Source organism: Callorhinchus milii, unplaced genomic scaffold, assembly GCF_018977255.1.
Source record: "Callorhinchus milii isolate IMCB2004 unplaced genomic scaffold, IMCB_Cmil_1.0 Scaffold1, whole genome shotgun sequence".
Lineage (NCBI taxonomy): Eukaryota > Metazoa > Chordata > Chondrichthyes > Chimaeriformes > Callorhinchidae > Callorhinchus > Callorhinchus milii.
This window is the reverse complement of record NW_024704742.1, coordinates 6,838,524-6,854,977: the sequence shown is the minus strand read 5'-3', so window position 1 is coordinate 6,854,977 and position 16,454 is coordinate 6,838,524. Positions and strand designations below refer to the sequence as shown.

Below are 16,454 nucleotides of genomic sequence, written 5' to 3'. Positions count from 1 at the left end.
TGTGACATTTATTATTGTTATCAGCATTTTTATTCCTCCATCGTGCCTCTAAAATAAATTACCCTTAAAAGTGTATGTATGTTTACCACAGATGGATGAAATGCATAAGGATAGATCCTTATGCAAATTGCAAAAATATTTGAATTATGTTACAGAAATCAAAGTTTATAGTGAGCTCCTGAACAGGATTATTCCAGTGGATCAAGAAGGAAAAGCTTTTAAAGTATTGAAGCATTTTTGAGTAAAATGGTCTATGCAAAACAGCAAAGCAGCATAACATAGCAAGAAAAGCTAAAAATACATCTTTTGAAGATCAATGCTCAGTCATTTATAAAAGTACTGACACAGAATACACCGATTGATGTGGAAAAGCAGTGCTCAAGTATTCCTTGTTCATAGTCGGAAAACTGCTTTTTATTTTTACATAAAAATCTCAAACAAAAAGGAAACAAGCAAACTCACTGTTTTATGGAAGTTTGTGGGTTCAAGCCCGTGTCACAGCTTTGAGCTCCGTGGATGGCACTGCAACGCAGTATTGTTGGAGGGGCAGTCCATCAGGTGAGACATTAAGCATAGCCTGCCTGTCCAGGTGGATGTTGAAGAAGCCGTGGCATCAAAAAAAAAGGAAGTTTTTTCTTGGTGTCCTGGCCAAATATCCCCCAGATAAAATTGGTCGTTCATTTCATAGCTCTTTGTGGGACATTGCTGTGTGCATATTGACTGCTGAGTTCACCCACAAAAAAACAGCCACTCGACATGTCCACAAATCAGAAAAAGTGCTATACTGTTATCATTATTGTTATTGAGAGGCATTGCAAAAAGGTAAAGTATTGAGAATAAAATAATCTTCCAAAATCTAATAAATTGATGGGAACATCTGAGTCTGATGGGCTGAATGGCCTCCTCCTATTCCAGTTTTCCTATGTATTTCCTTTTCCCCAAGTTTGACAAGTATTAGTTTTGCCAACAAAATACAGAGTAATTCACTTTATAGTATATTCTGTGAAGCGCTTTGAGATGTCAGAAGAGGTGATTATGGCATTATATCAAATATAAGGATTATTATTATTATTTATTATTATTATCGTGCACTCTCTAGGAACATGCTGTAGCTATTTGTGACCCTGCTCTAAAACCGGAATATGAATCCAGCTCAGACTAATGGGACAAAGTCTTATTATTATTATAGTTATTCCACAGCAATTATTTTATTTTTGATTCTTTCTCTTTCTCTCCCCTGCCCCCCACCCCAAACAGCTACAGCCTGGTGGGAGGTAACTCTCAATTCTCCATCAACCCAGCTACAGGACAAATTATCACAAGTGCACTGCTGGACAGAGAGAACAAGGAATCCTACACACTGGTTGTGGTCGCTACCGATGGAGGTGTACCTCAAGCCACATCCAGCTCAGCCACTGTATTTTTGACAGTTACAGACATCAATGACAACCCCCCCAGGTTTCGGCACTACCCTTACGTCACCCATATCCCGGCGCCCACAAATGCAGGTAACAAACTATGAGAGAATTTCTCTGGAGCGTCTTCTCTGTGTTTCTTCCAACTTGCCACACAATTCGCTGTGCTACCGACCCTTTACGCCACCATCTCACTAACCTTGTGTCCCTGCTCCCACAAGCACAGGTAACAAACTATAGTAATAATCCCTCAGAAACAAAAAACAATAATAAATTGGTCATTTTAATCCACGATCGTTTGTGGGACGCTGCTGTGCGCAATTGGCTGCTGCATTTCGCCCACAAATATACGGTCAATTCACTTTACAGTCTATTCTGTGAAGCGCTTTGAGATGTCGAGAAGATGTGAAATGGGCTATACCAAATGCAAGGATTATTATTACTATAGAATAATGTCTTTGTGCCATTTTGGGGTGTGTTTTGTGGCACCTGGTAAAATGCGCAATCTACATGTGTGATGCATATGCACATTGCAGGAAATCAGACCTGGGACCAAATGGCACATGCTTTTTCAGTGACGCAGCATTACAATGAGGCCCTGTAACAACCCTTACTCCACCCATATATCCCAGCAATGACTACTACCACAACAACAAATTGCAATTGTATAGAGAGGATAGCCCAAGGCCCTTGACAGTCGAGGGTTTAAACCCGAGCCCGGGGTTGGATTCAGGAGAGGTGAGGTTAAGGGGTGTAGGGGGTGAGGATGACCATCCCTCACATGGTCGTGGAGGAAGATCTTGAGATGGACTGTGAAGGCGGCGCGGGATAGAGTTTCAGAGAGTGGGGGGCAGAACACTGATGTTGGGGCAGAGGCAGGACAGGAGATGTGAACCCTACCGAGCAGAGGGAGCGGGCGGGTTGATAAGGGTTGAAAAGCTCACAGAGATAGAGTGGGGCAAGACTGTGGAGGGATTTAATAGTGAGGACAAGGATCTGGAACTCGTTCCTCTCTATAACAGGGAGCCAGGCGAGGATGGCCTATTTCCATGACGAGCAAATACACTACAGCCTTCTGGTAACGTGCTTCTTAATAGAGCCGATTCAGTTCTACAACATTTATAATGTGGATTTTATGGACACCGTCTACCGAGTCATAACAGGGCTGCACTCAACACAGCTTAATCTCAGCCCTCCAACCATTGCCTTAAAGTTTCAAACCGCGCATTCTTGTAAATAATAATAACAATCTTTACATTCGATATAGCATCATTTACATCAGGAGGATGCCTCAAAGCACTTCACAGGATTTACTGCAGAGTGTTGTGACAGTATACGTTGAAGACGAACAAATCAAAAGAGAGACAGGGTTATTAGATGATAGTGTCGAAAGAGTCTTTTGAGAAGTTGGATGCATAAGATAGATGGACCAGTCTCTTGCCTGAAACTGTTGCAATATTAAATAATATTTTTTTAAAAAACGTAAAAAGAGCAAGATATGGTGGGGGGCATCTGGGAGATAAATCACGAGAGAAATGCTCAGTTGTTAATGGTCTTTGAAAGAATCTGTTCCAGACAGCGAAAGATGGAGACTAAAAGCAGATACAAGAAATATTTGCAACAAGCTTCATTTTGATATATTGACGCCTGCTGTCATGTACTTGACATCCCCTACAGTCATGGCTGTTAATTATTTTATGGGGGATAGGCTGAACTATGATTTGTGCTGCGAGTCTGCTGCAGACGAGAAAACGCATTGATTTAGTAGGCAGGTGGTTAACATACACCATCCTTCTGCAGTAATTGTTTTCTTATTAGAGATCAAGAAGAATTCAAATTGTTGGCAGCGCGCCACTTTGACACATCACTGATGTACAATTACATTACTGGTGTTACCAGAGAGTTTCATGTAAATGAACAAAACCATTTGTCAGCGTAAGTCTAATTCGTTCCACTATTTATTTCAGTTCTCCAGGCTACTAAATAACACAACGGCGCCAATTGCTGTACCCCATTACCCGAGCCCTGGATAACTGAGTCCAATTAAAGCAACCCCCTCCCAAATTTTGAGTTCAGTTGTGTCAGCGCAGACGGGATTCAAGCTCGCGAGTCTGAAATTGGCACGTGCCTGCTCTTCACTGGCCTTGCACGCCTTACTAGCCTTTCCCCCACTACTCAAGGGAGTTTGTGCTACAGCCTAAAAGCAACAGTCTTAACATTAAAAGTACTAACACACGCCAACACAGCAAAACGCCAGCACGGAACTAGCCAAATGTGATTAGGAGCATGAAGAATAAATCAGGATTGCTGCTCCACATCGCTCCACTGTTGGAAAAGATATCACTTTGCTTCCAGCATTATAAGCAAGGCATCGTCGTAAGTCATGAAGAACAGTGCTCTTCATTACGTTACTGTACTGCGGTTTATAACAACAACAACAACAACATAACAAGATTCCATTTATTGAGCGCCTTTCACGTCGGGAGGACGTCCCAAGGCGCTGTACAGTTGGGTCAGGACCCGAGCAGGGGGAAATGGTCAGGGTGAGGGGAGGGAAGGGAGGGAGCGAGGAGGGGGTAGAGAGTCGAGAGGGGAGCTGAAGGCACGGTCAAAGAGAAAGGTCTTGAGACCGGCCTTGAAGGAGGAAAGGGAGGAGGCGGTGAAGGCACTGGGGGATAGAGTTCCAGAGCCTCGGGGCTGAGAGGCTGAAGGCCACCGATGGTAGGGCGGTTGGGGCGGGGGATGTGGAGCAGACCGGAGCCAGAGGAACGGAGGGTACGGGCAGGTAGGTAGGGGGATAGTAGGTCGGAGAGGTGGTAGGGGGATAGTAGGTCGGAGAGGTGTGTAGATATGTACTTCTTAATGCTTAAAGTAATGACAGCGCCTAATCATGAAAAGCCTTGTCAAGTGAGCTCATCACTCACGCTGAAATTACCCTAACAAATTATACTGGAGCAGATAAGATATTATTTTACCGTTTCCTGTGATGAACCAGCTGTTCTCCACTCTTGATCTTAGCACGCCTCAGTCAGTCACTGATTTCATGCCACATCCCAGTCGTGGAGAGAAAGTCAGCTCTTCATAGAGGGAGGCACAGTTGTTGTACGGCACTTCTCTCAGACTCTGCGGTTTATGTTGTGAGAAGGCAACAAAGAAGGGGATGTATTTCTTCTGCTTTTTTGCAGTCCTGAGTCTTCTAAAACTTCCAATAGAAATGGCACCCCTGGAGTCCTGTAACTTAATGGTTAGAGCACTCGCCTCTCATGCAAGAGAACCTGGGTTTGATTCCCGGACAGGGCGAAATGTTGGGCAAGTTTCCTTGCTCCACATTCCTCTGTTTACCTAACAGTAAGTAGGAACCCGGTTGTTAGTTGATGGGCGGATCACTTTCCTGAGGGTAATAATAATCCCTTAAATTATTTTTAAAAATAACATTAATTTGGTCACCCAATCCACGACCGTTTGTGGGACAATTGGCTGCCGTGCTTTTGCCCACAAAGTATACAGTCAATTCACTTTACAGTATATCCTGTGAATCGCTTTGAGATGTCTCGAAGACATGATAAGGCGCTATATCAAATACAAGGATGATTATTAAGGATTTCTGTACGCCAATCTCAACCCTAGCCCTAAATAGCAACACTGGAAAATTGAGCTCAGATTCACGAGTGAAGAACAGAACTGTTTAATTTATCCTCCGGGCTTAACTTTACCACACTATTAATAGTATTATAAAGCTTTACCAAATGTGTCACTTGATTCAAATATAACCATGAGTTGGATTCACAGCACTATAGGTGTCCAGGCAAGTTCTGTTGCAGGTACACATCAAGAAGTCCTTTGTATGTGCATATCCGTGAGCAAGGAGATGGGGCCTCCAAACCAGTAAATAAAAACATAAGAACATAAGAAATGTTAGATGAAAAAAAGACCAAGGTCCATCTAGTTCGCCTTCCACCATCCTGGCGGTTGCACACACATATGTCCTGAACTACCTATGTACTATGTTATACTATGTTATATACTATGTTACCTATGTACTATGTACTATCCCACAATATTATTTCCTAAAAGAAAACTATCTAATCTGTGTTTGCACCCATCAACATTTCCTGCTTCAACCGTCTCCCTAGGGAGCCTGTTCCACAGGTTTACTATTCGCTCATTAAAATAGTGTTTCCGTAGATTTGTTCTGATTTTAGCCTCCTTCGATCACAGGCTGTGTCCTCTAGTTTTCCTATTCCTAAGTAAATGTGAAGATAAAGGGTCTATTCCTGAACCCTGTTCTTTTTAGTGGGACATTCGTCAGCAATGTATTTATTACAAAATGAATGCTAATTAATCAGAAAGGTACTGCACCCAAAATTCCACCTACATGGAATATTCTTCTGCTCTTAAACACAACCAACAAAAACACAACTTAAGATTGAATTTAAGAATGTTCCACAAATATTTAAGACAAAATGTTCTGAAAGATTTAAGACTAGGTGGAATATTAGGTCTGCTGCCTCCAAGCACTCTTGCCTCTGAGTCTCTTTTGAGTTTCTTTTCTCTCTCTCTCTCTCTCTCTCTCTCTCTCTCTCTCTTTCTCCCTCTCCCTCTCTCCCTCCCTCCCCCCAAAAGGCTCCCAGAAACATAATTACATCTCTACTCAAGAACCACTGGCCTCACCAATACACTGCCTGACACTCACTCACAAACTACCCCCTTCCCCACACCACCCAGTCCTGTTATATTTCCGTCTATATATATATATTATATTTCCGTCTCTTAATATTGTTCTCGTTTCTCCGCACAGGTTCATTTGTGTTTGCTGTAACCGTGTCGGATGCTGACACCGGCCCCAACGCAGAACTGCATTATTCCTTGACGGGTCACAATGTGGAAAAGTTCCAGATTGATCGAATCCGTGGTGCTATCATGACTGCGCAACCGTTAGCCAGAGGCACCGATATAACGGTCACTGTCAATGTGAAGGACGGCGGAATGTACCCAAAGTCCGACTCCACCACTGTGACAGTGAGATTCGGAAATAAGGCCGACTTTCCCCAAATCAAGGCTGGGCAACAGACGTTCCTGTTCTCGGAAGCCCAGAAGGTCGATGCCCACATCACAACAGTCTCGGCCTCTTCCGCGAGGAGTCGTGTGAGCGGGCCACTCTCCTACTACATAGCTAGCGGCAACTTCGGTGACGTCTTCCACATTGACCAACTGACCGGGAAGCTCATGCTGACTAAGCCGCTAGATTTTGAAGCTGTGGAGAAATACGTGCTGTGGATCGAAGTCAGGGATATGGGCTTTCCTCCTTTTTCCTCTTACACGCGGCTGGATATAACCGTGTTAGATGTCAACGACAACGCACCCATCTTTACGCAGGATCCGTTCACTGCAAATATAATGGAGAATACCTTCCCGGATAGTGTGACGACTGTAACAGCAGTGGATGAGGACGACGGGCCCAACGGTCAAGTGGAATACTCCATAGTGGATGGCAACAAAGGTAACACCTTCAACATAAACAGAGGCACGGGTGAGATCAGATGCACTGGCCAATTGGACAGAGAAAGGAGCGCCCAATACACATTAACCGTGCGAGCAATGGATAAAGGAGCTGCTCCGAGGAGCTCTTTATGTCGTGTCGTCATTAACGTCGCAGATGAAAATGATAACGCCCCGAGGTTTTCGCAGATATTCAGCTCTCAAGTGCCCGAAGACGCGGCTGTCGGTTACACGGTGACGCGCGTCACCACTTCAGATGAGGACGTCGGGGTGAATGCCGTCAGCCGGTACTCCATAACCGATATCAGTCTTCCTTTCTCGATCAATCCCAGTTCCGGGGATATCACCGTCAGCCGGCCTCTGAACAGGGAAGACGTGGCACAATACACAGTCAGAGTCTACGCCCATGATTCTGGGTGGACAGTGAACACAGACATCACTGTCTTTGTCACAGACGTGAACGACAACGTCCCCCGTTTTGATCGCCCTTCTTACTACCTCGAGTACCCAGAGCTCACAGAGATTGGCTCCCGGGTTACGCAGGTGTTGGCCAAAGATCCCGACGTTGGTCTTAACGGACAAGTGTTTTACTTTATCAAGTCGCAGTCGGAATTCTTCCGAATAAATTCCAGCACAGGGGAGATTTTTACCAAACAATACTTAAAATATCACAACTCGACAGGCTCCAGCAACCTCAACATAAACAGGCACAGCTTCATTGTGACTGCCTCAGACCGAGGTAGTCGACCCTTAATGAGCGAAACCACAGTCATTGTCAATGTCGTGGACAGCAACGACAACCCTCCTCAGTTTGAATCCGAGAAGTACTTTACTCCGGTTGCGAAGACGGTCGGAATTGGTACGAGGTTAATCAAAGTCACAGCGGCAGACAACAAAGATTTCAACCTGAACTCAGAAATTGAGTACCACGTGTCTGGAGGAAACGGCTCAGGCCTTTTTGCGCTGGACAGGAGCAGTGGTTGGGTTTCTGTCGCTTCCTCTTTGATGACCGATGTATATAAAGAGTACTTGATGAAAATCACAGCCATGGACAAAGGAAACTTGCCGCTTTCCTCAACGTGCACTGTCCGTGTGCTGGTGACTGAGGAGAACTTGCACACTCCCCAATTCTCTCAAAGCCACATCAGTATCACAGTCCCCGAGAGCCTTGCCACCGGAACAGTCCTCAGAACAGCTTCAGCCAGGGATAAAGACACTGCCATGAATGGGCTAATCAGGTACAATATTTCTGAAGGAAACGAGGCTGGCTTGTTCTCCGTTAACAATTTAACTGGTGCTATAGTTCTAGCCGGACAACTGGACTATGAGTCGAAGCAAACCCACGAGCTGACCATAAGCGCTGAAGATGGCGGTTGGGTGAAGCGAACTGGCTACCTCAGCATGAGCATTCACGTCACTGACTCGAACGATAACGTGCCACTGTTTAGCCCAGACGAGTACTTCCCGGTCATATTTGAGAACGCCCCCAGTGGCACGATGGTGGTGCAGCTGAATGCCACGGACGCAGATTCGGGAAGCAACGCAGTGATAGCCTACGCGATTCAGACCACGGACAGCGATCTTTTTGTTATCGATCCAAATACTGGCATTGTTACGACTCACGGCTTCCTGGACTTTGAGACAAAGCAGCGTTATCATTTATATGTGAAGGCATTTAACGTGCCGGATGAGGACCACTTCAACTTTGCTCACGTTTACGTGCAGCTCCGCGGTGTGAACGAATACGTGCCACGCTTCGTGTCCAGGCACTACATCTTCCAGGTCTCGGAGGCTGCCTCCGAAGGCACCGTTGTCGGAGACGTCTTTGCAAGCGACCGAGATCTTGGGGTCGACGGAGACGTCAACTACCTACTTTTTGGCCAAAGCAGAAGGAAGGGGTTCAGTATTGATAATAAGTCCGGCCAAATTTACGTGTCGGGTCAGCTTGACCGTGAAAAGGAAGAAAAGATCTCGTTGAAGGTTCTTGCTAAGAATGCTGGCAGCATCCGTGGATTTGACTTGGATGAAGTTCTTGTGAATATCACTGTACTGGATGCTAATGATCCCCCCGTGTTCACCTCTGAGGAATACTCCGTGCAGATCAACGAGGGGGCCCAGGCCGGAAAACACGTCGGCTTTGTAAGCGCCTTCGATTCCGACTCTGTTCCCAGCTGGAGCCGATTCACTTACCACATCGGGGCTGGCAACGAAATGGGGGCATTCTCCATCAACCCTCAGACAGGGCAGGTCTCTGTCGCTGCAGAACTGGACCGCGAGTCCACACCCGTGTACAACCTCTCTGTTTTAGCAGTGGATTCGGGAGTACCTTCAGCCACCGGCAGCACTCGCTTATTAGTCAATCTGGAGGACATTAACGACAATGGGCCCACTTTAGCCATCACCAGTGGGGAGGTTAAAGAGAACCAAGGTTCAGGGGTCACAGTGATGACTCTCAGTGCGACAGATCCCGACCTTCCTCCTAACCAAGGTCCATTCACCTATCACTTGCTCAGCACTGGGCCTGCCACCACCTACTTCAGTCTCAGCTCTGGGGGAATCCTCACTACAACGAGAGAAATCGACCGAGAGCAGATCAGCGATTTCAACTTGTCAGTGGTCACTCGGGATTCCGGGATTCCTCAGATGTCCTCGATAGGAACGGTGCACATCACGGTGCACGACCAGAACGACAATCCTTCCGAGCCCAGGATAATGGAGATCTTTGTCCACTACTTCGGGAACCTGTTCCCCGGTGGGATGCTGGGCAGCGTGAAGCCCCAGGACCCAGACGTATCGGATACTTTCCGCTGCACCCTCACCGCTGGGGCCACCACACTCTTCAGCATCCCGGCGGGCACGTGCGATCTGAACTCCCAGCCGAGGTCGACAGATGGCACGTTCGAACTCACAGTCCGCAGCAGCGACGGCCTGCACGGCGCGGTGAGCAACAAGGTCCACGTAATCTTCACGGGATTCACCAACGTAACCATAGACAACAGCATCCTCCTGCGCCTGAACGTGGCATCGGTCAAAGACTTCCTCACCGACCACTACCTCCACTTTCTGCGCATCGCCAACTCTCAGCTGGCGGGAATGGGCACGGCCGTGCACATCTACGGCCTCTACGAGCAGGAACAACGGACCTACGCGCTGACGGCCGTGAAGAGGATGAGCAGCCAGTACGTGAGCCCCAGCGGGGTGGCCACTTTCTTCGAAAGCATCAGGGAGGCCGTGCACAGGCAGAGCGGGGTGCGGATCGATTCCGTGGACCACGACCCGTGCGCGCGCAACCCCTGCAAGCACGGGGCGAGCTGCGTGAAGCGACTCGCCGTGGCCCCGGCCACCCAGACGGTCGAGAGCGCGCCGGTGGTGGTCGTGGCAAACGCCGTCCTCCAGCCGTTCGTGTGCCAGTGCCTGCCGGGATATTCGGGCCGCCTGTGCGAGACCGACATAGACGAGTGCCTTCCGTCCCCGTGCCACAACGCCGGCTCCTGCCACAACCTTGTGGGCACCTTTTCGTGCGCCTGTCCCGAAGGGTTCATGGGCGCTGCGTGCGAGAGGGACGTCAACGAGTGCCAGTCGAATCCCTGCAAAAATAGCAGAGGGTGCCAAAACTTCCCCGGAGGCTTCAGCTGTGCCTGCGCGGCCGGATATACAGGTATCTCATCATCTTTTGGTGGCGTTGATCAGTGACCGTCGCAACAATAAAATGACATCCAGGGCTATTCTGCCTCACTGCGCCCCAAGGCAGTGAACCATGTCGAGGTTTGCCGACTACTTACTGTTCTGCTTCCGTTTGGTTTTGCGAATCAAATAGGCTGATATTTGGCTGATCCACTCACAGCAACAGTATTGCATCAACTCTTTTAAACACTTCAATAATAATAACAGAGGATGGGAAATTTAATTTTACCTTTAAAACTATTTCAGAGTTATTTCGAAGTCCACAAATTCGCTCAAATGGAGTAATTTGCCCATTTAGCCTATTTTAACTCACTTGGCTGAGCTGAACTGAGCAGAACAACCCCGTAGTTTCCATTCCTTTTTATTTAGAATCCCTGTTAGGTTTGTTGGGTATATGGTGCTTGGGGTGCATTGGTGGCGGTGCTGTCCTTCAGATAAGAGATTAAACCATTCGGTCATTCACTTAATGGTTGTTTGTGGGACATTGGTGTGTGGGGGAAATTGGCTATGAAATCCCATGTAGTACTTTGAGATCTCGATGACGTGCTAAGGATTATTTATTGTTTCTTTGAGTTTGTGTTATTTGGAAGAAGTAGCAGCTCACAGTGTAGGCTGACGCGCCCGTGCAGTGTTGGATAGAGAAGTACAACACTTATCAGAGATACATCCTCCAGAAAATATGTTAAACCTCTTCAGGTGGAATCCACAATACTACTCAAAAAGAGAAGGGAGTTTGTGTCTGGCCCAAAAATTGGTCAATCACTTCCTGGCATTGCTGTGCACAAATTGGCCGTCACCAATTACCGTCACCACATCGAACAGTAATTAGTGCGAACTGTTTTAAAACATTCTCAATGTTATCCATCAGCAACTTGATTTATACATTGCCCTTCACTCAGATTATTTCAGTGAGATCAGCTCCATCCAGGTACCTGGCAGGGCTAGTGTGGAGTTATAGGTTGCAGTCTCACTGCTAACATGGTGAATTCCTCACCTCAGTTGGACCAAAGGGTGTGGCAAACAGAATCAAGATGTTTCCCCGGAAAACACAAAGGAAAGTCAAGGAGCAAATCAATCTGGATCACTCTTGGGTACATCTTTGCAAAGGGTTCCTGAGGGATTGAGCACTGGTTGCATAACCTGGCATGGTCTGATTATGAAAGGGCAATAGCAGAAGCCAGGCAGTAGCTCTTCCACAAGCACTTTCAGCTCGCGTGCAGTACAGTGTATGGTATAGTGCGACCTGGAAGAAGAGAGGAAATAAATTGAACACTGGTGCTATTTACTAAAGTGACCCACTCCTAAAGTTGATGAGGGATCAACTGGTTGATGCAGTAGACCAAGCAGGGGATTGCCTACTTTAGTTTCAAAGTGGAGTTTTTCCGTGTCGATCGGAATTCTAACTTCCCATCAGCCTGTGGAAAATACCCTAGATTAAATCCTTCTCTAGCCGCGAGCACTGATTTTGATGGTGAGAGGTTGCTTTTGAACGTTCATAGCAGAACAGAACTACTTTTGTACGCTTCGGTGCTTGAGGTCTTTTCAAATTTCTGGCGGGTTAGATTTTGCCAGCTGCTTCGTCCCGTTGCAACTAACCCATTCCATTATTTTTGAAAGTTGGGAGAATGAAGAAACCCTCACAACTTCGAGCTGAAACAGTTAACGATGATTTGGGGGATATTTGCTTCTTCTGTTCAAAGACAATATATGTTCTCAAATTAAAAAAAATAGACTTTTAACACACAGTAAATTGCTTGTTGAATTTTCCTCCAGCCAGGGTTTTTCCTTGAACTACTCATTTCCTGATCCATATGCTTTATTACAGTAAAGGAATGTACTTTCATTAAATTATTTGTTTTTGCTTTAAGGAATCAATTTGAATCAATAAACTTGAGTCTAATATTTTACATAAACCCTGTCCACAGGTTAACGGTATCTCTTTCATTATTATAGTTTACTTCATTATTATTACTTTATAATTATTCATTTTTTCCTCTTAGTACATTTTTTGACACCCCTGCTTGTTTTCTTAGTATTATTTTCACGTTTATTAACTGTGACCCCATGTGTTTTTTCTGCTGCTGCATTAACACACATCTCTTTGTGCAGGTCTCCATTTAAGGAACCTGATTTGCATTCATTTTGAGCAAAAACTGTCCAGAAATAGAAATGGGAAAAACATTCTACAATTTGGTATAAGACGGTCCACTAATGAATACGTAATTAAAAAAAATGCTACGCTTATTAAAATCCCCAATTGTTAGATTGTGATGAGCCATATTCCAGAGTAGAGAGTGTAGGATGAATTGAGAATCTTTTCAGTACCATCAAGCTTCGGTTTCAAAACTTTAGATGATAGAAGGAAGAACGACCGAGCTAAAGAGTTCCACTGGGAAGGAATAAGTTAGGAAAGAAAATTGTACGATGAAATTAGTAATCTATATTCTAACAAAAGGTTATCAACCTGAAAGGATAACTCACTTTCGTCTCTCCATAGATGCTACCTGACCTGCTGAGTGTTCCCAGCGACTTCTGTTTTTATTTCAGATTTCCAGCACTTGCAGTATTTTGCCTTTTGAGTAATTTATATAGTGTCTAAGAATAGTATTCTGCTGGTAGCAAGTCTTACAAGAGGTGAACAGCTTTGCAGCTGCATTCTACAGCTACAAGTTGGAGGGTTAACATTTTGAACCATGAGAATGGAATCTTATCTTGAAAGTCACAGGCCTCGGTGGAAACGAACACTGGATTATAAAATAATCCTTATATTTGCTGTAGTCTTTCACGTCAGGAGGATGACCCAAAATTCTGCTTGGTGTAGAGACTGTATGTTTGGTGGGTGAATGAGATTAGCTGTGTTCATCGATCAAAACAGCTAATCTCATTCACCCACCAAACATACAGTGTGTCCTTAAAGCAAAAACAGTGTGTCCTTAAAGCAAAAACAAATAATCTTGTGTTTTCATTTCAGGAAAAACATGCGAGTCGACCATTAACTACTGTGAGTGTAACCCCTGCTTCAATGGAGGAACCTGCCAGAATCAAGCGGACGGCTATTACTGCCATTGTCCATTCGGTAAGCAATTAAAAATGGGTGGAGACATATACAAACACACACACACAGTATGCATCGTTGCTGTACCCACTCACCCACATACACATAATGGTACGCACACATTGGAAAGGGACCTGACAGCATATGCAGAACAAAACGGCAAAGTATTCTTTCAATATTATGACAGTAAGAGGATACTTAAGGGAAGATTAATATCCTAAGAGAATCCAAGGGGGTTGAAAAAATATAATGAACAGGAGATAGCGAATACATTAAACACATTTTTTTCCAGGGAGGGCACAATGAATATTGCTCCCAACATCCAGCAAATATTGAACTCCAGGATTTTAACATAAATCAGGATGAAATTCTAGATAGGTTCAGGCTGTCTAAAAACAATAAACCCAGTCAGGTGGATGGTACTTATGGAGACTTAGAGCAGGAGGTTGTCCTGTCGCTCAGTGGTTAGAACACGCGCCTCGCAAATGAGAGACCTGGGTTCAATTCCCGGCAGGGCGAAATGTTGGGCAAGTTTTCTTACTCCACACGCCTCTGTTTACTTAACAGTAAGTAGGAACCCGGTTGTTAGTCGATTGGTTAGAGCGTGTCACTGATGTCACTTCCCTCATGAAAGAGTGGACAGCGGGAAACAATGTTCTGAACAAGCGCAGTGTAGAAAGCAACACCACCGACGATGCGACAGCCATTAGTTACTACAAAAAGTGAGCCAATATGGCCGCAAACCAGAAGTGTTTAAAACCACTTTACTGTTTAAAGCAGACGCAAGGAAACAGAAGTTGCAATTAATGCAACGGGTACGATTTGCGAATGTCGAACAAATCTTGTAGTTAAAAGCTGGAAGATATTTATCAGATATCTGCATGTGTATGTCATCTTTTCACAAAAAATGACATTAACATAACTTATGGGTGGGTCTGACTGAGACTGATCACCAAAAAATGACCATCTTTTGTGCTCGTTATACAATGATAGGAAAACCATCATAAAGAATTACTGAAAAAAGATAACTATTTTCAGGGATCACAGGGCATTAACCCCTAATATTTTCAGTCAAGTAAGGATTGAGCCAGCACATGAGTTGGATGTTACCGGGTCACTACTGTGCAAACATTGACTGCCAGGTTTTTCTACCTAATACGCAGTCATTACAGGTGTGTAGTAAAGCACAGACCATTCATTCCCTGATCCTAGCATGCTGGAAGCTGAACTCCCTGTGGAAGGAAAACTCTGGTCTTTGAGTAACACAAAAATGTGCTTCTGTTCATTCTTGTAGAAGTTGAAATTGATTGGGGTTTGTAGTGTTGCATTTGTTTTTTTAATGAGGCATGCATTTAAGTCACAAATCCATCATTTTGATTCGTAATGAGAAACACAGTGCACACTCACATTGCTACAAACTAGCCAGACTCCATTACACATTAAGTGTACAAAATGCTCAGAACGACAGACAAAGAGCAAAAAGACACTGCCATTACTCACTAGCGGAAAAGAGGCACTTAATTGCTTTGCATTTTATGGTTGAAAATAGTTTAGGTTGATTGTAGATTTGGGCCAATTGTAATGTTCCTTTTAACAGTTTACTGTCAGGAGTTAGGCAAGGGATCCTTTTGTGATCTAGTAAATTTAAATTGCCTATCTTTGGCCAGAATTTGATCTAAGAAGTAAGCTTTACAAATATATTCACCATTCCAATCTTGCTCAAATATGGCAAAGTTACATACTGCAAAAAATATCCAATTTGCAATAATCTGCAAGTCATGGGGGTCAAGATTATGAAATATGGTCAACATAGATCGTCAGTAGTTGATGATATCAATTTGTTTGAGATGATGACAGCTCTTTCCTAGTTTCGTAGCTGATATCATCCTAGAGAATATCCTCTTGTATTTTTTTTTGGTCAGCCGAGTGTCTGACTGGAAACCCATCACCATGCTTCAGAGTATCCAAACCAAACTGAGATTTCCGTGCATCCCACCTACAACAACAACAAATTACATTTGTATAGTATCCTTCACGTCGGAAAGATGTCCCAGGGCGCTGGAAATCTCCAAGATAGATTGTTGGAATGGAATGTGCAATCTCCCTGGAAGGACACTTACCTAATTCCGTAACGTATTAAACACAGTTTGACAAGAGCCAAGGCTTGGGGACCCCAGCGTGTGCGTTGGATGTACTACTGGAATCTAACTGCATAGCTTGCCATTGATATTACTGTCTGGCAAGCTTTCCCGTTGCTTGTCCAGTTACGACCACCCTACCCATTAGGGCTTTAGCTTGCAAGGTTAACAGAAGCTTAGTGGGATGACTTCCTGCCCCCAGTGACTGGTCTGCCCTTCAAAGTCCTGCTGATGAACCAAGCTGGCTGTGCTGTCAACAGCAGTGCCCTGGAATACTGTGGATCCGCCTGGCTCAGGAACCGGACAACGGAGACTGCCATAGAGGACTAGTTCAATTCCGACATTCCTTTGCCAGACATGTCACCTTTGAGCCAATTCAGCTCCAAGGAGACCCCACTTACCTTCCCCCCCCAAAGAAGGTAATATCCTCTGCATCATTCTATGGCCTTGACATCCTTCCTAAAGTGGAGTGCCCAAAACTGGACACAATACTGCAATACTATGTATGATTTATACAGGTTTAGTGTTACAACTGTAATGATAATAATCCTTACCTTTGGTATAGTGTCTTTCACATCTGGAGGATGTCTCAAAATATTCTATAAAGTGGAATGACTGTGTTTTTTGTGGGTGAACTAATGATTTATACAGGTTAGGTCTTAA

The 16,454-nt window shown here is 44.9% G+C and overlaps 1 protein-coding gene across 1 annotated transcript in view; it reads left to right on the top strand.

The window, feature by feature from the left end:
- LOC103182160 (protocadherin Fat 4) overlaps positions 1 to 16,454 on the top strand; it is a 131,503-nt gene that overhangs the window by 81,979 nt on the left and 33,070 nt on the right. Inside the window, 3 exon segments of the mRNA XM_042337891.1 lie at positions 1,258 to 1,508; positions 6,214 to 10,572; positions 13,570 to 13,674. Of these exon segments, the coding sequence (XP_042193825.1) occupies positions 1,258 to 1,508; positions 6,214 to 10,572; positions 13,570 to 13,674 (4,715 nt within the window).